Source organism: Amphibalanus amphitrite, unplaced genomic scaffold, assembly GCF_019059575.1.
Source record: "Amphibalanus amphitrite isolate SeventyFive unplaced genomic scaffold, NRLGWU_Aamphi_draft 000066F_arrow, whole genome shotgun sequence".
Taxonomy (NCBI): domain Eukaryota; kingdom Metazoa; phylum Arthropoda; class Thecostraca; order Balanomorpha; family Balanidae; genus Amphibalanus; species Amphibalanus amphitrite.
The window spans coordinates 275,284-296,423 of NW_024881562.1; the positions used below are offsets into that span (position 1 = coordinate 275,284).

Below are 21,140 nucleotides of genomic sequence, written 5' to 3' on the forward strand. Positions count from 1 at the left end.
AACTGCAGGACTGACAGTACCTAGGTAAGATTATTTCAGATTGATTTATCGGTATAAGTAAGCCTGGCGTCCCAGGAAGATGCCAGATACCATTGTAGGTGTAGGTTTGTAGGTTTGTAGGGTAGGTTTGTAGGTTTGTAGGGTAGGTTGTAGGTTTGTAGGTTGTAGGTTGTAGGTAAGGTTAGGTCAGGTTAGGCTAGGTTTGTTTTTGGTCTATATATCTCCATCGTCCCAATCTGGCATCTTCCTGGGACGCCAGGCTTACTAATACCGATTTATCATGCGTTGACTGGAAGACGGTTCCCGAAAAAATAGTTCGCTGTGACTAGCGACAACCGAATGGTTCCTACAGGACAAGGCCCTTATAAGATACTGCACTGTAAGACCTCCTATAAGACATTGCCCTATTGTTAAATACTTAGGTCACCTTAGGTCAAAGCAGAGGATATGTCAGCGGATGTCATAAAGATATGTCATTCATGTCATGTCAGCAGTTCCACGATTTTGCAACTGAATTGGTTTACGAGTTAAAAAGGTTCAATCGGGAAAATTTGACCTTCGATGAGCTCTTGTGATCTGACTGAGCTTTGGACCTGGCCCAAGAAATTACTGAAACATTTGTTTCATGATTTCTGACAGCCTTCTGATCGCCGTTTGTCAGTAGCGGCGGAACACCTTCAATTAAGGGGGGGGGGGCACTGCCGACTTTTGGTCCCATTCTTTCCATGCAACGCCATAGGGCTAATGTTAAAATGCCAAAATCAAAGGGGATGCACGGTGCCCCGGTGCCCCCCCCCCCCCCCGTTCCGCCGCCTATGCCGTTTGTCGCTTCGTGGCTCAGAAGTCAATTTAGAGAAGAAAAAGTCCCCTTTTTTATATTCACGTTCGGCTGTGAACCGATCGATTTTAGCAGGCTTCGGATGGATTATGCGACAGAAGCACATTTACCGTTTGCATGACATTCATTGGAGGAGCGTTTATTGCGGAAGTCACCTGCAGCTCTTCGGATACAAACAAATTCAGCTCAACTCTTTTTCGAACCGATCAAGGCCCTAAAACATAAGGTTGGACGAAGTTTTCTACCAAAAATGTACTAGAAAAGCGCACGAGTCAAAGCTATTTCCGCTGTTTCTTTACAAATATGTCGCAAACAAGCTTTTTCTGTAGTCAATCATTATTACAAAGCTAAGCGACCAGTTGCTATAAATTCAATAAGCAAATACTTATTTTTTTATATAAAAGCCTAGCTTATATAGCCCAACTCTAGTTAATAATCAAGTACCTACTAAATTTTCCAGATGTGACACATATCGCGCACTTCAGACAAATACGTTGCTAGGGCGTTGCTAAGGACTCTTTCGCATGTTTTGCTGCCTGGTTTTTGTTATGAAATGAGGGAAGTGAGATGGACAGGCTTTTTGATTTTTTTTTTTCTGGTGTTCTAGGACCGTCTCAATTATTTAACTTGACATACTTTTCTTGCTTCTTCATCCGAGGCTTTTTCAATAATTGGTAGATTCTAGCGTGGAAATAAAAGGGCGAGCAGGCCAGGGGTAAATGCAAGTCGACTGATAGTGAAATAAAAGGTAAAAGTGGCTGTTCCATTAGATTAGAAGTTTAATGTGATGTGATGGAACATGAAGCAACAGGATCAGACGCAAGAACCACCAATTAAGAACCCAGAACCAGCAGGCGCCATGCAATCAAGAGCAGCCATGGTAACGTTTGATTAGCTTTCAGAAAACCTTGGAAGACGCCAGACGGTGAGCAATCAAGAGATCTTACAAGACCAGTAGTTGCTTGAAAATGAGAGCCGCCAGGAAAATCAGTAGATTCTTCAATGGCAACACATTTCAACATCTATCTAGCAATGATTTGCACCAGCGAGGTGCTATCATTGTGTTTTGTGTCTGTATCCCTATAAACTACTTAAAAAGTCAATAAATAAACAATCAAACAATAATGCGTTTTTTTTTCTACTGAAAGTAAGTCCTCCAAGTGGCAGGGGATGAATAATAGAAGGTACCTACCTAATTAATTGTCATCTATTCATTCAATTCATAGGCAATTCAGGGCATCGATCGGCAGCGCCCTTACTGCATGGTACTGCGGATCGTCAATGGGTTTCTTGATGACTCCGACTCTGACTCAGACTTTCAAAAATCAACTGACTTTGATTTCAAATGTCGGCTCTGACCGACTCCGACTCCACACTTCACAGCCCTAGCAGGTCTGCGGAGCCAATGGATTTTTGGTGACTCCGACTCCGACTCTGGCTTTCAAAATCGACTCTGACTCAGACTCTGGTCAGAACTGTCGACTCCGATCGACTACAACTCCGACTACGGAACCCTGAAAGGTCTGCGGAGGGGATCGAATTTCGGTGACTGACTCAGACTCCAGCTTTAAAAATCGACTCTGACTCTGACTCGACGACTCAGGTCAGAACTGTCGACTCCGACCGACTACAACTCCGACTACGGAACCCTGAAAGGTCTGCGGAGGGGATCGAATTTCGGTGACTGACTCAGATTCCAGCTTTTAAAATCGACTCTGACTCTGACTCGACGACTCAGGTCAGAACTGTCAATTCCGGCCGACTTCATGACTCCGACTCCGGAGCCCTACTGGCAGCTATCACGCCAGGAAGCTGCAAATCGTATTTTCCGTGGCGGTTTATGGCATTAAGGTCGATAATGCGGCTGAATCACACTATGAAACACCCTTATTGGCTGCAAGAACCACGAAAGTTAGCGCATCACTACTGGAAAACGTGACAAGTTATCCATTAATTGGCCCTGGATTTGGATAAATAACATGATGATGATCATAGTAGCACACATTTACATGATCATTTATCTCAAGGCTGCCCTTCAGGCGGCTCTAAACTATGGCAATTTCCCTATCTTCAACATGTAAATGCCCTCGGGCGTCCTCGTGGTGACGTAGGCATGGGAGTGCCAGGTTGGTAGGAACTAGACTTCGACGCCCCCTGGAACCGATTTTAGCTTGATTTCAGCCCTCTTTGGCTAAAGACAGGATGAGTCAATGGTCATGCAATCAGAGTAAAACCGGAAAGCTGCGTTTTGGATGGTTCATTGTGCCTACATCATTTAGGAGTAATAAATTGTGGCGAGCAGGGCGTGCCTTAGTATTTAGCCATATCACCCCATCTTCTAGGTCACCATATTTCCCCCTATAGGCAACGCCATGGCGTCACCGGGGCCGTCCACATCCCAGGAAAAACAGCCAGAGCGCATGGGATCGTCAACCAACGACCACCAGAGTGCGGCGCTGCTGGGTAACCCGGACGCGAACAGCTCGCGGACGCTGATCGGCAAGGTCTCCGACTTCCGGCGCATGTCGGCCGTACTGGAGACGCTGGCCGTGGCCGGTCAGAAGAGCACGCCGCTGCGGCAGGTGGTCGAGGACGCGTCCGAGCGCACACTGCAGGTGGAGCGCAGCGTCGCGGAGATGCCGCGTCACGGAGGTCACAAGCTGGAGGCGCGCATCCTCGTCGGTGCCATGCCGTTCCGCTGCGCCGCCTACGAGTTTGTCGAGTCGCGCTTCTTCTCCACATTTATCCTGGTGATCATCTTGCTAAACACAGTGACGCTGATTCTGAAGTGCTTCAAGTATATCAGCATCAACTCCGGCATCTACATGGTCGTCATCGAGAACGTCTTTCTCGGCATCTACCTCACGGAGGCGACGATGAAGCTCATCGCCTACAAGCAGTACTACTTCTACACTTTCTGGAACTGCCTCGATTTCTTCATCATCGTCAACAACTTGGCCGAGTTCGTGCTACCCTTGCTTCTGGAAACTGGCGACATCGGCGGCATGGGCATCCTCAGGCTGTTCCGCATCTTCAAGGCGATCCGCGCGCTGCGAGCACTGCGCGTGCTGCGCACGATCCGCTTCCTGAGCTCGCTGAACGTCATCCTGACCACCATGTTCGAGTCGATCCAGTCCATCGGCTCCATCGTCGTGCTGATGGCGGTCGTCATGTACATGTTCTCCGTGATGGGCAAGTCGCTGTTCGAGTCCATCGACCACCGGCGCTTCGGCAGTCTGTGGGCCACCTTCCTCACCCTGTTCCAGCTGCTGACGCTCGACGACTGGTTCTTCATCTACACCGAGAACGGCTCCGACACGGCCCTCTTCTTCTACCTCTTCTTCTACATCGTCGTCGAGTACTTTGTCTTCCTCAACCTCTTCGTGGCTGTCCTGCTGGACAACTTCCAACTGACGCTCGAGATCTCCACGCAGGAGCGGAAGCGCGCCCGGCACGCCACGCTGATGCGCGACATGCACGACTCGGACGCGGACAGCGACTGGGAGGCGGCCGAGGGCGAGACGAAGGACAAACAGTCGCGACGGGCCACGTCTGCCTACTACAGCGAGCTGAGCGGCGCGGGCGCTGCCGGACAGGACCGCTACCTGCAGCTGCTGGCGGCGCTGGAGCTGCACCTGTACCAGCACCAGAAGCAGCAGTCGCTCGTCAACCACCAGGTCGACCTCTGCATGTTCGAGGAGACCCAGGAGTAGTGAGGCGGGAGAGACGGTTCGACTTCATTTCGCTGATAGAGGCGCTGTCAAACGACGAGCTTTGGTGTCGTGTAGAAGAGTATATCGTGAGTTGAAGTCATGTCAAAGTGTCAAGTGAGCTATGCTTTTTGTGGATTGTGTGAGGAGGTATGATGTAAGGCGTGCGCACCTCCGTGCACCGTCGTCCAGAAAGGGGTTGTCGTCTGTCTACGTCAGCCGTATCATATTCGATGCATCCAATTGTATTTGTCGCTCCCACTTTGATAGCTCAATAAAAATTGCATATTCTTTAATCACATCATTGACCATGTCATATAATTGATCATACGAGGGATCCTGTGCACCTATGTGATGACGACAGTGAGGATGAGGACGTCAATTGGTAGGCCATTGTGGTTCCTATAAAAAAAAACAAGCAGAACATTTAGAAAAACGATGCTTATGGAGGCATTAACAACCAACAGACCCCAGAGAGTTAACATGTCATTACACACCAGTGCAATGATCACGTATCCAGCAATATGGTCGCAAATTTATAAGTTCTCGCTCCAAGAAGCTCCGGACAGCGGAGGCAGTGGCAGCGAATCTGGGGAGTAGATGCGTAAAATGAGACGGATTGAGTTCCACTGATAACGCCTACCAGTTCAGCAGGTTTAGGAGCACAGAAGTAAGCTTCGCAACAGTGATATAAAACTCGGCTAGCCGGTCGCCGCCGAAACCTGACGGATTAATGGTGCAACGGATCCTGCAGAGACGAGGCACACGAATAGATCCGATATCTTGCGAGAGGACAAAGTCCACATACAGAGCGTTCGATTGTCGGGAACGGACAGCGCACACTTGAGCGCACATTTTGCTTTGCACCAGCCGCAACGTAACCACGTGAATGTTGCATTAGGGCTTTCAGCTGGTGGGTATCTTGGAACCCAAGGCTCACTTATTCGTGAACGATGTGATTGTCTTGTGCTGACGGGGACTTCAGTGACGGGAGGAATGAGCTCAATCGCAAATTTTCATCAATTCTAGGACAACCATCAACTCCATTTGATATTGCTCCGATGGGCGGTGCGGACGTAGGTTGGCGGCTCAATTTGAATATTATGTATATGAGATATCCCCCAGCTCGTCCTGAGCTCGTGGTGGGTTTCAGTCTACTGTGAACGGCGCCCGGCCTGGCAGGGCTGGCAGGGAGCGCACAAAACACGTACAACACAGTAGAAAAATGTACAAATTTTCAGCACCGTGCCGATGATAAAACTTGCTAATTTGTTCCATCCATCCAAGGCTACTGACAAAAATCTTCCCAGAGGGAAACATAATACAAATAAAGTAACAATATATTTATACAACCGTCACAAACCTTTAACAACAGCATAGCATGTCAATCAACATCTCCCGATAAGTTAATAATAAGACGTTGCGGGCGTTCAACGAGCAGCACGTCAAGCGATCAATCCCGCCACTCCACACACGAACACAAACAGTGCGGGTCACCCACACCCGTGCTTCGCCATTTAATTGGAATGAGCCTAAACTTCCGCCTTCCTTATCACCAGCACGGAGAGCTGTATGAACGTATACCGGAATTTATCGATTCCGGCTTTCTCCTCTCGCAGCCAACACCGACTTCAACGTCATTTCTCACAACTTCAGCCTCTTAACGTCCTCCGGTTTAAAGTCGACTCTGAGTAGCATGACCTTCCGCGCCTCTGCAGAGCTGAGCTTCCAAGTCATGGTGGAGGAGACGCCCCAGTAGTCGCTGATTTCAGACACCTGCCGACCGAAGGCGGACGTGAGAGCGGAGGCGACTAGAGCACATGCGATGGAGTGTAATAAAAAACATCGAAAGGAGTGGTGGAACAGTGGAACCTATGAGGAATTAGGGCAAGAATAAAATATGATCAGCTGCAAAGTGGATGATGACGATGATGAGTTGAAGATTTTGGACGTCTGGACTGCAGAAGCCATCGGGACCCACAGGTCATCCTGCCGCAGTGTTGCGTAAGTAGAAACCTGCAAGCATGATAAAGCGAATATGCAGACCCAGATACCCCCAACCAGGTTACGGAGGAGGTACGTGTCCTCGTGAATCTACCTACCTGTTCTGGACCCATACATAAAAACACTGCTAAATGCAAAATGCAAACGCAGTCCAATACATCCAATTCATGTAGCAAATTGCTATTGTTCATACAAAATGAACAATAAGAAGCAGCCAAGGTCTCCGTTTCACTTTCAATTCGACATTGAGATTTACTTAGCACAAGAAGCCGCGGTGCGTAATGGAAACTTCGCTGCAAAGCTTAACACCGATGTCTCAGAATGAGTTCATCTAGCTGTCGGCTAGGACTGAGTCGGGACGACTGGCTTTTAAAGCAACCTTCACATTACCGATATTGCTAGTTAAAACGGTGACGATGGCTCGTTAAAATGGTCATAGCTCATGTCACCCAGCTGAGTGGGCCAAGGGGCCGTAAACCAGCATGAGGTGAGCAGAGGCCAGGCAGAGGGCGAGAGGCTCACCATGGTAGATCTAATTCACGCCCGGTGCTTAGTATACCGCCAGCACTCCTCACGTAAGGGTGAAGAGAGTGCGCCGTAACCCAGACGACTGGGATCGCCATCTGGGATCGCCAGTCGCCTGTCGCCAGTCGACTGGGATCGCCTGATGGTCGGTACGGTCTCCCGATCAGTGACGGCCATTGAACCCCGCAGCTCGGCTTATAAAGAGCAGAAAATCCTTACAGGCTAGAGAAGGTAGCCCAATGCACACCAGTCAGTTACTACACACGCTAGTAAAGATGGCGTCTCACCTCCTCCATGTTGAGCAGAGTGGCGATCTGGGATAGCCGCGCCATCCGGTCCCGCTCGGACCAGGTGGTCACCGAGGCCAGGTAGGCGGTCAGCGTGCGTACCTCCTTGTCCAGCTGCAGGCCGCCCAGCTGGGTGGAACGGGGGAGGTCAGTGGTCACCGTTACTGATACACACAGCACAGGTCACTGGCAGACGTGGTGAATGACGCAAGTCCCTGACAGAGGTGAGTGACAGAAGTGCCTAACTGATAATCCACACAATAACTTGACATGATACGATCTGACACGACACTGACACCAAACCGACACATGTCTGCGATGAATCAGTGTACAAGAAGCCTTCACCAACCCCGTGGCTCTCCCCAGTCCCCGCCCCTACCACTCAGGCAACTGCTCCCCGGCTACCCTCCGTTCCCTCCGCCGCTCTGCCACTTCCCCCCCCTCTCTCTCTCTCTCTCTCTCTCTCTCTCTCTCTCTCTCTCTCTCTCTCTCTCTCTCTCTCCCCTCCCTCCCCCTTCACTAACCCGGTTGAAGCGCGACTTCATGATGTTCTTCTCCAGCTGCGCGGCCACCTCCTCAATGACAGCTCGCACCAGCGCCTGGCTGGAGGCGGGCAGCAGGGTGTCCCGGAAGGAGGCCAGCAGGCCGTCCACACGCACCACCAGCTGGTTCACGAACGGGTCGTCCGCCTCGTACTGAGAAAACTCGTCCTGAAGGGAAGGGGGGCCGGGGGGGGGGTGAGAATTATGAGCGGGCCCGCGGTCGAGCACTGCAAGAACTCATCCTAGGCGACAGGAAAATCATGAGCAGGCCTCGTACTGCGAGAGCTCGTCCTGCAAAGGGATAATATGAGAGTGCTGGGTCGGCGAATTAGTATTATAAGAATCTGTCCTGAAGGGGAGGAGTGTTACTAAACTCGCATACGCGTTGTAGTCATCCGTATGTCAGCAACAGCCCCACAACCACAGCTGACCTACGTAATTTACTGAATACTGAGGGCCACACTGACATTCTTGACATGTCTGACGGCCCCTCTACTGACTCTGTGATGTCATAACTGAAGGTCCCACTGACCCTTGTCAGTTGAAGTGACACAGGTAGTTGACGACCCCACTAACACTGACCTCTGTGATAATTCATGGCTGACGACTCCCATTAGCACTGACCTCTGTGATATCATGGCTGACGGCCGTGAATCCGTCCACCCAGGGCTTCACCCGCGGCTTGATGGCGCTGGAGAGCAGCTGTTTGAGTCCGACCTCGGCCAGGGTGGCGAACCGAGAGGACACCGCCTGCAGTCCCGCCACGCACGACTCGAGTTTGTCCCGCTCGTGGCTGGAGCTGCCTGTCAGCTGGGCGGCTACCTCCTGGCGCAGTGTGGTGCAGAGAGACGAGACGTACTCCTGACTGGCGCGCGCGTTATTCAGCGCCGTCTGGGGGGGGGAGGGGGTCAGCAGCGCCGAGATTTCGGGTGTTATACAGATTCTGAGACTAAATGAACTGTATGGTCAGATTGGTTGCTTGAGGATTCATGGCGTGCCGAGTGGAAGAATGTGCCCATTGCAACGGTCAAGAAAGTTCAATACTGGACGAGCGATTACCATATTACGCAGATTGCATAGGTGAAGGATCTTAGGTAGCACCGATGCCCCTTTTCGACCTTCTCAAACAAAAATGCATCGTTATGCTCCGTATCAAAACCAGAGGTAGTAACCACTAACCGGGCTCCAGCACTCCCTTACGTGCACTTATTGCCATAAGATACCTCGCAATAAAAAGCCACCCTCGGCTCCAGGGCACCCACCAGGAACTGCGTTTTCTGCGCATCCGTGTCGGTGGTGTGCAGTTTGCCCTGCTGCAGGCTGGTTTGGAGCACGCTGTATGCCTGACTCAGGTCCAGGTAACCGGACGGGAAGCCCTGACGCAGGTGTCGCTCCAGAACAGAGCAGAACTCCGTCTCCAGCAGTGTGGAGGCGATGTTGATCATGGCGCACGTGCCGTCCACGCTGCCGCCCGAGAGGGCACGCCTACAACGAGGAAGGGGAAGGGGCCAGTTGACACTCCATACTGCCTACAGGGCGCGCCTGCACCACAAAAGGAGGAAAGAGAAGGGGACGTTAGCTGACATTTCATACTGACCTTGACGGAACCCGTCTGAGCCGTAGCTAGAGGGGAGGGGTCGGTTGACATACTGTCTCAGAGCTGACGTATGGTGAGAAGAGCAGATTGTATGGCCACCGATAGCCCAACTGAGCCGAAGAACTAACATACTATATGGAGGTTTTGCTTACTTAATTGTGTTAGGCAGAAATAAGTTCTATCGATCAACAGGAAACTTTTGCATACGAGAAAGTTTAGAAAACCCGAGAGCACCTGCAATAAAATTGAGCCAAGCTGAATTATACGGCGGTATCAAGTCGATACTCCGCATCAATCGATCCACGCAGTCGGCACAGCTACAGCTGGATTACGTTGCACGCACCTGATGCACTTTTTGATGATGAAGAAGACGTCGTCGACCATGCTGGAGGTGAGTGATCCCTCCTCGATGGTGTCCAGCTTCACCGCCTTGCTGATACACTCGGTCACGTAGTAACTGAAGAGGAGGTGAATGGAAGGTCAGTCAATCGTCAATAAGTCGGGAATATCACAGCAGCTGTGATTAAATGCTTAAATAATTCTCTCTGTATTGCCACTTTTCACTTAAGTTCAGAACGCATGGTAGAAGGAGTGCCATTCATTAACATTAGTCAAAAGTATAAACCCGCACGATTTATGTTTGTAGCTTCAACGAAACGAAAAGATGACGCAAACTACATTGCATGACTGAGAAAGTGGAGCCATCATGTGTGTAAACTCCACCTTTCGCGCCCTCACCTCTCCAGAGTGATATACTGCCCGACCAGCTCCTGCATGCAGCGGCTCAGATCGCTGTCCTTGATGATGCTCTCCAGCTTCGCCGTCTTTTCAGCCCGCTCGTTGTCGAAAAAGCCGACCTCGATGTCATTCTGGACGTGATAAAGAAATCATGCGGATAAAATGATGCATAACATTTCGGACGCTTGTTCAAATTTTCATTATATGTAAGGAAAAACGGATTAGCGTAATTAAATGTTCCATCCATCAATTAACAAGGTTCGCAAACATACAATTTCAAACAGCATTTCAAAAGCTGCTGCCGTCCAACTACTCCTGTTCCTGCTGTTTATGCTAAATTCCACCTGTTGATGACACAATATTCCCCATTATCAGTCCCGTTCCAGACAACCCACCGCGACTGACTGCGGCTGGTGCCGTCGGTACGACCCGTGCGACCCTTCTCACCATCACTCGCCGCCGGACAAAGCGCACGTATAGCTCTGTGCGCGCGTGCAGGATGGTCAGCTCTGCCAGCAGCGGGTCCAGCTCGCGCGGGTCCAGGGTGGGCGTACCGGCCGACGATCCGGCGGTACCCGAGCGAACCGCGCGCAGACTCTCCCGGACGCGGGCCACCTGGGCAGGCCGGGAAACGGAGTAATAGAGGGGTGTGTTGGTTCGATGATACATTACATAAATATACTGAGCATATATTTCCGAGCATGGATTAACTTGGTGACCGGTAGAGGGGAGCATACAGAGAGCCTATACGGGGCCGGTCGCAGATAGATGTGTGTGCACTGCGCAGATTCTCCCGCATATAGGTCGCCTGGGTACTAAGCAGGCAGGGGAAGGGTGCAAACTAAGCATACATAGTCGTAGGAAAATATGCAATTCAAGAAAAACCGTAAGAACGTCCATTTTCTTCAGAAATCACTGAGCGCATTTGGCGGGCGCCACGGACCTTTGCGTCGATGGATCTGTGTTTGTTGAAGCTGGCCACGATCTTGGAGACCTGTTTGTCACAGGAGGCCTGCAGCAGTTCGATGGTGGCCATCAGCCAGCCAGGACCTGTGGAGAGAAAAACGGGGAGGTCAGGGGAGGTCAGGGGAGGTTAGGAAAGGGCGGGGAAGGGAAGGAGATCAGGGGAAGGCGGAGATGTCAGGGGAAGGTGAGGTTTGGGAGGCAAGGATGGAGAACAGCACAACCGTCCCTCCGACACCCTCCCACTCCCTCTTCTTCCCCGCCATTCCTCCTAGTCTCCATTCGCAGTAGAAGGGTGTCTATGCGGCACAATGTCCTACCGTAGAAGATATCTGATAAAGAGATATCCTACCGCACAATATCTCTATGACGGCACAATATCCTGCCGTAGAATGTCTCTTTGATAGCGCGATGCCCTACCGTAGAATGTCTCTATGATGGGCTGGTGGATCTCCACCAGTCGCGCGATGCCCTCGAACAGCAGTGTGGCAGTGTCAGACCAGATGACGGCAGCGCGCGGCTCGCTCGGACCCGTCCGCTCGGCTTCACGCAGGTTTTTGGCAGCGCTGGCCTCCAGCTGAGGGAGGAATGATCGTATGGGTGGATATGGAATTGCATTAAAAACGCATTTGAAGTTATAATTGTCGCACAACAATTACGGTAACTGCATTCATAAAAAAATGTATCTACATCCACTGCATAGTGTCACATATAGGCATCTCGGATTGAACAAACGCGTATAAGTCACGCCTAGCATAAAGTTTGATTAATGGCTACATATTTAGCTTCGAATCGAAATATTTCTTCTCGGAAACGTATCTCCCTGAAACTCCCAATAGTCACTCCCCTCCCACGGCTGTATTGGTTTTTATCTACCCCAATCGCCCATCGCCACTACGCACCTTACTGCAGAGATACTCGGCGAACCTCTTCACTCCCTCATCATGTCGGTTGAGCAGAGGGAATATCTTGAAAAACCTCTCGATCGACGCCAAGTCCTCCGCTTTAACAGCCTCACTGAATCGCGCGCCAACGGCCGCGTGCAGTTCCACTTCAGCCTTGTGAAGGAGCGCAAAAGCCGAGCTGAGACTATCCCCCGCGCGGCCGGCAGCCGCCTCGCCCGCCTCAGAGAGACGCACCACCGACTCGTCGATGGCCAGAAAGCGGTGCACGTGCGCGGCGGCCTGCTCAAAGTCCTCGGCTTGTAGAGCTGTTTGTACGCCCTCGGCACACGACTTGAGGTCGAGTAGGTCATTGACCCGCTGCTGCGCGGCGGCCACACGCGTCTGAGGGAGACGGGAGGGAGGAGTGACAAAGGGTTGCACGGGATGCGGGAGAGAGTATACTCTCTCACACAGCAGAGAAGGTCGAATTCATGATTAAAATCATGACAACTTCATGACGGATTCTACAAAGAATGATGACACTTTCACATAATTTGAACGTGTAATGCAACTCACAAATAACGTCATAGTTTCAAAATAATTTCGCATCAAAATTGATAGCAAAACATCAAAACAAAAAGAGATGGGACCCGGTGGAAAGTATCTGTCTCAGTGATCAGATGTGGTGTTAGGTTAAGTTCGGTGCGTACCGCCCCGGCAAGCTGCCTGGGAGCGCCCGTGCGCAGCCCCGAGACTGCCTGGACTCGCCCGTGCGTCGCCCGGGGCGGGACGTGACCGGTCGGTCGCGCGGCGCGCGGCCCGCGCCAGTGGGCTGGCGGAGTGTGCGGGACGCGGGCGGAGTGAGCGTGACGGACTCGGACTCTGAGACGGACCGATCGCAGACGGACTGGACGGGGCCCGTCTGCAGGAGACGACTGCACGTGTGCCGGTGCGTCTACATTAGACTTCACTCCAAGTAAGTCCCACTACTTGCGATTACAAGCTATTTCGGCTCTTCAAGATGTCGACTTCAGCGCCGGGTACTTCTGGAACTTCATCTATGGTCTCTGTGAGTGTGACGACCGCCGTTCCATCGACGATGCTGAGTGTGACGTCGTCGGTGACCGGGCCGCTGACGTCTGTCTCTGCCGTGCCGTTTCCCATGCAGCCTTCGGCTCCTGTGGCTGCAATGAGTTTCGACGCCAGACTGATTCCCGAGTTTGATGGATCTGCTGATGTTGTAGAGTGGTTCACGCGAGCAGAGATGCTCTGTCAGCTGAGGGGGGGCTGCACCGGAGTCTCACCTGCCGCTGAGATTAGCCGGGGACGCATTTGTTGTTTGGCAGGGGATGGAGTCGCAGCATCGGTTCTCCCTGGACGCGATAAGGCAGGCTCTCTACGCAGCTTTTGCGCTGGATCAGTTCGCTGCCTTTGAGCGTTTTGAGTCCCGGAGGCTGGAGGCTGGGGAATCTCCTGATGTGTATCTTGCCGACCTTCGTCGATTGGCCGAGCTGTTCGGCGGCATGCCGGACAGATCGTTGGTGTGCAAGTTTGTAGCTGGTTTGCCTGAGCCGGTGCGCCACACCGTCCGAGCCAGCTCGCGCGCCGACTCGCTCGACTTGACCGCTGCATTGGTCATGACGAGGGCGCTGTTGAGTGATGGACGGGCGCAGCTCGCGGCGGCAGGTGTGGCAGATCGTCGCCGTCTGAGATCGACGATGCCATCTCAGTCGGGGACTGGGATGCCGTCTGAAAGACCGGCTGTCGAGGCCCATGCTGCAACCGCTGCGACTGTGCCAGCAGGTGTGCGGCGCCGCAGGCGGTGCTGGACCTGTGGAAGTGTCGAGCATCTGGCGGCCGGCTGTCCCCGACGTTCGGGAAACTTGGCAGGGGAGGACGCGTCACAGCCGGCGTCCTCTCCAACTCGACACTGAGCGGCGTGCTGCCAATCACACGGCTGTTGGTGGATGGTCATTGGCGAACTGCGCTGGTCGATTCAGGGTGCACTGATAATATTATCCATCTGTCGTGCTGTGAGCGTTTTGTTAAACGCTCTGTGACCGTGACGACGGTGGGCGATGAGAAGCTCTCCTGCAACGGTGTGGGTCGAGTCACCGTGGATACATCGCCTGGACAGATGGCGGAGATTTCGGTGCTGGTGATGGAAAAGGAACCTCTGGGAGTGGACATGATCCTCGGCATGGACGGGATCTCAGCTCTGGGTGGAGTCAGCGTCAAGTCACCGACAGAAGTAGTGTTCTGCGGTGTCGCTGTTGCGTTGGAGGCCGATCTTTCTGTCGATGCCCCTGACTATAAAGTGCAGTTCGACCGGCGGGAGCGGACCTGGAAGGTATCCTGGAAGTGGTCCGCTGGTTCCGCCCCAGAATACTTGAAAAATCAGGTCGCGATGTACAATATTCCTGAAGGCATTCGTGCGGACTTTGACGGAGAGCTTCGTCAGTGGGTGGCGAACGGCTGGCTGGTTCGGTACGATGAGTCGCGGCTTGGACCTCCACGTGGACTTATTCCGTTGATGGCAGTCAATCAGCCTAACAAGTAGAAGGTTCGCCCCGTAATGGACTACAGAGAGCTCAACTCGCACATCACGGCTCACACAGCTGAGGCCGACGTCTGCGCTGAGCAGTTGAGACGCTGGCGCAGACGCGGAGAAAATGTGGCCGTCGTTGATCTTCGCAGAGCGTACTTGCAGCTGCACGTGGACGAGCGTTTGTGGCCCTTCCAGACGGTGATGTTGGATGGTGAGCGCTTCTGCCTGACGCGGATGAGATTCGGTCTCAGCGTAGCGCCGGAAGTGATGCGTGCCGTCGTGAAGACGATTCTGGAGCAGGACCCACTGGTGGAGCGTGGAGTCTTGGGCTTTGTGGATGACCTGCTCGTGGACGAATCGGTCGTCGATGCCGAGTATGTTATCGATCACTTCCGTCGGTTTGGCCTAGATTGTAAGCCGCCCGTGCGAGCAGCTGACGGCGCGCGTGTCTTGGGCCTGCGTGTGTCCAGTGGACACGATGGACTGCAGTGGGCCCGAGACAGTCCGGTCGAGGCTCCCCCTGCCAGACTGACCCGGCGTGCCGTGTTTTCCTGGTGCGGCAAAATCGTGGCCCATTTTCCAGTGTGTGGCTGGCTGCGCCCCGCGGCTGCGTTTCTCAAGCGCAGGGTGAACGGCCTGACGCGTGGGTGGGATGACGAGGTCGAAGATGACGCTCTCCGGGATCAGATGCAGGATGTTTCGACGCGGATTGCGGAATGCGATCCGGTCCGTGGGCCGTGGTGTGTGAACGGCCATGCTGCAGTCGTGTGGGTAGACGCGAGCTCTCTGGCGGAAGGAGTGGTGATCACGACACCAGAGGGCTGCGCGATCGAGGACGCCAGTTGGTTGCGACGAGACGAGAGCTCGCACATTAACCTCTCGGAGCTAGATGCCGCAGTCCGAGGTTTAAACCTTGCCGTGGCATGGGGGATGAAGGACGTCGAGCTACGCACGGACTCTGTGAATGTTCACCGATGGCTCAGTGACGCACTGACCGGGCGCGCGCGGCTCCGCACGAAGGCGCAGAGTGAGCTGCTGATCCGGCGGAGGGTCGGCATCGTCAGGCAGCTTGTTGAGGAGCTGTCCCTCAGTGTCTCTGTGACGCTGGTGCGTTCCTGCGAGAATCGTGCCGATGCGCTGACACGTGTGCCGGGAGAGTGGCTCCGTGCTGATCATCGCACAACTGTGGCTGCTGCCGTGGTCGTGCCCGCTGGAGAGACTCTATCAGCTGCAATCAGGGATGTTCACGAGAGAGCTGGTCATCCTGGCGTCCGCAAAACACTGTATTTTGCGCGCCGAGATGTGACGAGGAGCGTCAGGCGTGCCGACGTGCAGCTGGTGGTGTCCCGGTGTGACATCTGTCAGTCCATTGATCCGGCGCCCGTTCAGCTACCGCATGGGTCTCTCGAGGTGAGCGGGCTGTGGGAGCGCCTGGCGATCGACATCACGCACTATCAGTCTCAATCGTACCTGTCACTTATCGATTGTGGTCCATCGAGGTTTTGTCTATGGGGCCTGCTGCGCCGTCCAGACGCTGAAGCTGTGACCGAGTTCCTGAACAGAGTTTTCTGTGAACGCGGTGCGCCGTGTGAAATACTCTGCGACAACGACACAGTTTTCCGCGGGCATCGGTTCGCGGCGTTTGCGGCAAAATGGGGCATTGCGCTGCGATTCAGAGCAGCGTATGCTCCAGCTGGTAATGGCATCATCGAGCGTAACCACCGCACGGTAAAGGTGATTGCTGCTAGGAAGAGGTGTTCCATTGAGGAGGCAGTGCACATCTACAATATCACGCCACGGGACGGAGAGAATGAAGAGGAGTCACCTGCAAGTGGCGTCTACCGATACCGTGTGCGAGATTGTGTGCAACACGCTGACCGCTCGCTCGAAGGTGCAGCGGAGGATGTGCACCAGCCTGTGAGAGGCTTGGTGGCCGGCGAGCCGGTGTGGGTCCGCCAGCAGGGCTCTCGATGCACAGACAGGTCACGGCCGGGCGTCGTAACCGCCGTGCTGTCACCATGGGTGGTAGAAGTGGACGGGGTACCCCGTCACGTCAAAGATCTGCGGCGGCGGCAGGGAGTCTCTCCGCACCGTGATGGAGCGGCTGCGCAGCGAGGCGTGACGCGGTGCTCCGCCGGGCCCGCGGTTGATGATCCGCCGTTGCTCATCACTACGAGCGTCGCGGCCCCCGACTCGGCGGCCATCGTGGCCGGCGACCCGGCTGTGGCGGTTGGTGGAGCGCCGGGGAGTGAGGCGACTGTAGCACCCGCGGCATCTTCTTCTGGCACGTCATCGGCCGTGTTGACACCGGCGGCCGTTGGAGCGGCGCCTGAGACTTCTTCGGCGGAACCAGGGGCGACTGAGCAAAGTGGTCTGCGTCGAAGCGCACGGAGACCAGTCGAAGTGAAACGCTTCTGCTGCGAGTTTGGTTATTGTGTGGATTCGCAACATAATTAAGTGATCTTGAAGATCAGGTGGGGGTGTGGTGTTAGGTTAAGTTCGGTGCGTACCGCCCCGGCAAGCTGCCTGGGAGCGCCCGTGCGCAGCCCCGAGACTGCCTGGACTCGCCCGTGCGTCGCCCGGGGCGGGACGTGACCGGTCGGTCGCGCGGCACGCGGCCCGCGCCAGTGGGCTGGCGGAGTGTGCGGGACGCGGGCGGAGTGAGCGTGACGGACTCGGACTCTGAGACGGACCGATCGCAGACGGACTGGACGGGGCCCGTCTGCAGGAGACGACTGCACGTGTGCCGGTGCGTCTACATTAGACTTCACTCCAAGTAAGTCCCACTACTTGCGATTACATCAGACTAGCAGGATGTGATAGTTATCCTTCTGCCCAGCGTCGTACAGCGCTGCAGTCTCGTTACCTTGGCCCTGTCGAGCTGGCGGACCTTGGCCGACACGTCGATGGCAAGGGTGGTGGTGAAAGAGATCATCTTGCTCAGCTGGTCTGCGTCGGCGTGCACAAACTGCAGGCTGGGTGCCATCTTCTGCAGGCCAGCCATCTTGGCGCCCAGGTGGCAGCGCTGGTCCAGCAGCGCCTCCATCTCCGATTCCAGCCTCTCCTGTGGGCATGGGGAAGTCAGTATTCTATTTCAGACTCCATTCTCTCCTGTGGGCACAGAGATCACAGTTCACATCTGACTACATTCTCTCCTGTGGGCACAGAGATAACAGTACTCCATTTCAGACTCCAGCCTCTCCTGTGGGCAAGAAGAGTCAGTTCTCCAGATAAAACAGTATCCATTTTAGATTCCAGCCTCTTTTGCAGGCTTGGGGAGTGTCAGCACTCCATTTCAGACTCAAGCCTCTCTTGTGGACATGAAAATTACAGTCTCCATTTAAATCCAGCCTTTCCTGGAGGCAAGGAAAGTCAGAACTCCAGCTAAAGCAGTCTATTCATGACTCTGGCCTCTCCTGTAGGCACAGGAAGTCATTATTTCATTTAGGAATCCAGCCTCTCCAAGACACATGGAATTGGGGACTGGGAGGTCAGCGCTCCAGCTAAGACAATATCTATTTCAGACCATAGACCCTCTTTGCATCACATCAAGGCTCAAGCAGCTTGTCAGTCCTATTACAATTAGCAATACCTATGTAGGTACTAGCTCAGCCTTTCACTTGCCTCATCCACAGAAAGCTTCTTGTACAGAGCATCAATCTCTTCAGTAGAGCACAGTTCCTTGATAGTGGGGTCTATTGCTGCTCCATTTGCTTTGCTGGCTTTATCACCATTCCTCCTGTCATTACTAGCATGCTCAGCTTCTTTTCGAATAACTGAAGACTCCATGTCCATGGTCAATTGCTGAAACGGAGAAAGAGTGCATTCAATGCATTTTCTAAACAATGCTGTAGATACTCTACTCTTCATCAACTTACCAACACTTTATTGGCCAAGTCCTTGCAACAATATAACTAACTCCAATAAGCTGCACCCTGCTGGGGGTGTTTGAACACCCCTTGTGTTTTTTTGCAAATATCTATAAAAAACGGCAGAGCAAAGTGCCACCATTTCGGGAACACCTTTCCTACATTTTTCCGCGCATCAGTAGGCGGAACTATGGTCATGAGTACCCAAATATAGGAACGTTCCCATTTTTGGGAACGGAGTTCCCAAATATGGGAACGAGCGTTCCCATTTATGACTACGGAAGGCAATTTTTCGGCCGTTCGCGCACTAAAACTCATTAGTGCATCACGTCTCGAAAAAGTGCATGCTAATTAACGTCTCTACTAAATCTCCATAAAGTTATCTTTAATCTGACCGTGGAACAAGGAAATTGACCGTGGAATGATATTTCTAATGATTTTTTAAAAATGACAGAATGGTGGAAATATGGGTTATACGACATTTAGCATGCAATTTTAAGGAAAATGAAGCATTTTTTAGTTTGAGGTCAACTATAATAATTTTCGCCTGGTTATGAACTTTCATACTATCGACACCAGATCCTGACAAATGCAAGCGAAGACGCGTACGGTCCCGAGGTAATATTGCTGACTTTTGGTGTCGGGGCGGACGACCGCGTGGAACGCGAGTGAATTTACCGAACTACTGTTATAAACTCAGTTTAAGTGGTTTAAAATTATTCAGCTGTATTTTATCAACCCTGAAAGACATATTTTATTTGGATGCTAGCTGTTTAGCGTTGCTTTTAAGGAGCGTCATGAGCGTGGTTTTTGCCTTCGGTATTTTGGGGGTACGATCGTTTTGGGGGAATTTCTTTTATGCAGGTCGCCCTATGTGCCTTATTTATAATTTTCATGCTAATTTTGATCATTTCTCGTGCCCATCCTACCAGGCCTTTTGCCACTTACACTCATTAAGAAAGGAAAAAAGTAGATTTATATTGGGACTAGGTGTTTTGAGAGTGAAACATTTCAGCGTTCCCATTTTTGGATACTCACTTGTGCTCGTCAACTATCGGTGATAAACAGACAGGTGCTTGACATGTCTCCACCCTCGGCGCGGACGGTGGATATAAGCATGGAAGACCTTGTTGAACATCGCTGAGCGTTGTGAATTACGTAATCCTGCAGAGGGGGGCGTGCCCGCGTGCCCGCTGCGAGATCGACGGGAATAAAAGCGCAGAAGACCGGGCGAAACATGCGACGGTCTTGCCGGAAAGGTCATCTGATGATTGTTGCGTTAACAATAATTTGCGGCGTTGGACGTGATGCTTGTTAATGAAAAGAGCCCCTGAAAGGCGTCGGTGAAATCGTTCCCAATTTTGGGTACGCCGTTCCCATAATAAGGAACGCTTGCAGCGCCAGTGTACGAGAGCGTTCCCAAATTTGGGCTCGCGGCCCGGATGATGGACTGCTTTAGAAATAGGCGAACGATTTGAAACTACGATGGGCCTTACAATATCAAACTCTTTCCCAACAATATTGAGACAAATATCAGGCGGTTCACGATCGTTTTATATTTTTTGGACGTCATTTAACGGTTCCTTTTCTTGTTTTAAATAATGCCTACATGGCGTTCCCATATTTGGGTTTATCGTTCCCAAACATGGGAACGAAAATGCGTTCCCGAAAATGGGTACGCTTGACCATAGTTCCGCCTACTGACATACTGTAAAAATTTCAGACCAATGTCACTGAAAGTCAGATCACCTTGCCACACCAAGAGATCTCACTTCACAAAAAAGTTTAAATGCCTGCAAAGTGCAATAGCCACAAAAAAATGATCACTCTAACTTTCAGCAATCAATAAAAACAACAGTGTGTACAAAATTCATATATCGGAATTTAGATGTCAGTGACCTGAGGTCAGGTTATTTTGAGCCCTTTCCATTATAAGTCAAGTAAGAAAATATGAAAGTGCCTCTTTAATCATGTCACATTGAACCGGCGTCTGGCCCCGGGAAATGGCACCTGCCCAGGCCGCCACACCTGCTGGCTGTTACCCATTGTATGTCCGTGAGGTCATCTCAGGACACGAATCTGTTTTTTGCTAAGATCTGATAGAGGCATGCTTGAGTGATGAAACTGCCTTAGATGTGTTCGGCTTGACAATATGGATCAACTGATATGCAACTCTGACTGCTGACACCCAACTCTATAATGATAATATAATTTTGGAAAGCTGCGTCAGACCTGGTACTGGTGCCCTGCAGGGCAAGGCAAGATTACCTATTGCGCCCCTCTTATTCACTTACTTATGGTCAACAAGCAGTTCCTAAAATCTTAGTAATGTATAAAAAAATGCACAGCAATTATCAAAATACGAGCGAAATTCAGCAAGAGAACGGCACGGTACACAACACACAACACATTCTGAGCAGTACCTAATCGCCACGCGCATGGTATGTGGAATGTCAATGTGGATCGCATGTAAATACAATACAAATTGAAATCAAGGCCGTAATTGAAATACAATACAATACAATACACAGAACTACACATAGCACCGCCCACCTCCCGTAATGTTTTACTCTTTTTCGCATCACAAATGTAACAAGTGCGCATTTTCCGAATAAAAGGGACACGTATTTTTTCA

At 52.1% G+C, this 21,140-nt stretch overlaps 2 protein-coding genes across 7 annotated transcripts; one reads left to right on the forward strand and one right to left on the reverse strand.

Annotated features, from left to right (window-relative positions):
* Window positions 1-3,210: 3,210 nt before the first annotated feature.
* On the forward strand, window positions 3,211-4,551 carry LOC122378828 (cation channel sperm-associated protein 1-like). Its single transcript, XM_043360360.1, has one exon. It carries the CDS (start codon window positions 3,211-3,213, stop codon window positions 4,549-4,551), a length of 1,341 nt encoding a protein of 446 aa, XP_043216295.1.
* Window positions 4,552-5,872: 1,321 nt separating this feature from the next.
* Window positions 5,873-21,090, reverse strand: LOC122378842 (conserved oligomeric Golgi complex subunit 4-like). 6 transcript variants are annotated; one of them, XM_043360387.1, is made up of 15 exons: window positions 21,059-21,066; window positions 18,261-18,440; window positions 17,819-17,838; window positions 17,503-17,680; window positions 12,107-12,490; window positions 11,625-11,781; window positions 11,185-11,291; window positions 10,689-10,856; window positions 10,242-10,372; window positions 9,847-9,960; window positions 9,169-9,391; window positions 8,531-8,797; window positions 7,889-8,074; window positions 7,365-7,493; window positions 5,873-6,324 (listed from the first exon to the last, which is right to left on the reverse strand). In XM_043360387.1, exons 2-15 carry the CDS (start codon window positions 18,429-18,431, stop codon window positions 6,193-6,195), a joined length of 2,367 nt encoding a protein of 788 aa, XP_043216322.1. In that variant the 5' UTR covers window positions 18,432-18,440; window positions 21,059-21,066; the 3' UTR covers window positions 5,873-6,192. The 6 variants fall into 6 exon arrangements, with proteins under 6 accessions (XP_043216322.1, XP_043216317.1, XP_043216321.1 ...); XM_043360382.1 differs by lacking the exon at window positions 17,819-17,838 and having other exon boundaries at window positions 17,503-17,700; window positions 21,059-21,090; XM_043360386.1 differs by lacking the exons at window positions 17,819-17,838; window positions 21,059-21,066 and adding an exon at window positions 21,028-21,052 and having other exon boundaries at window positions 17,503-17,700.
* Window positions 21,091-21,140: the final 50 nt, after the last annotated feature.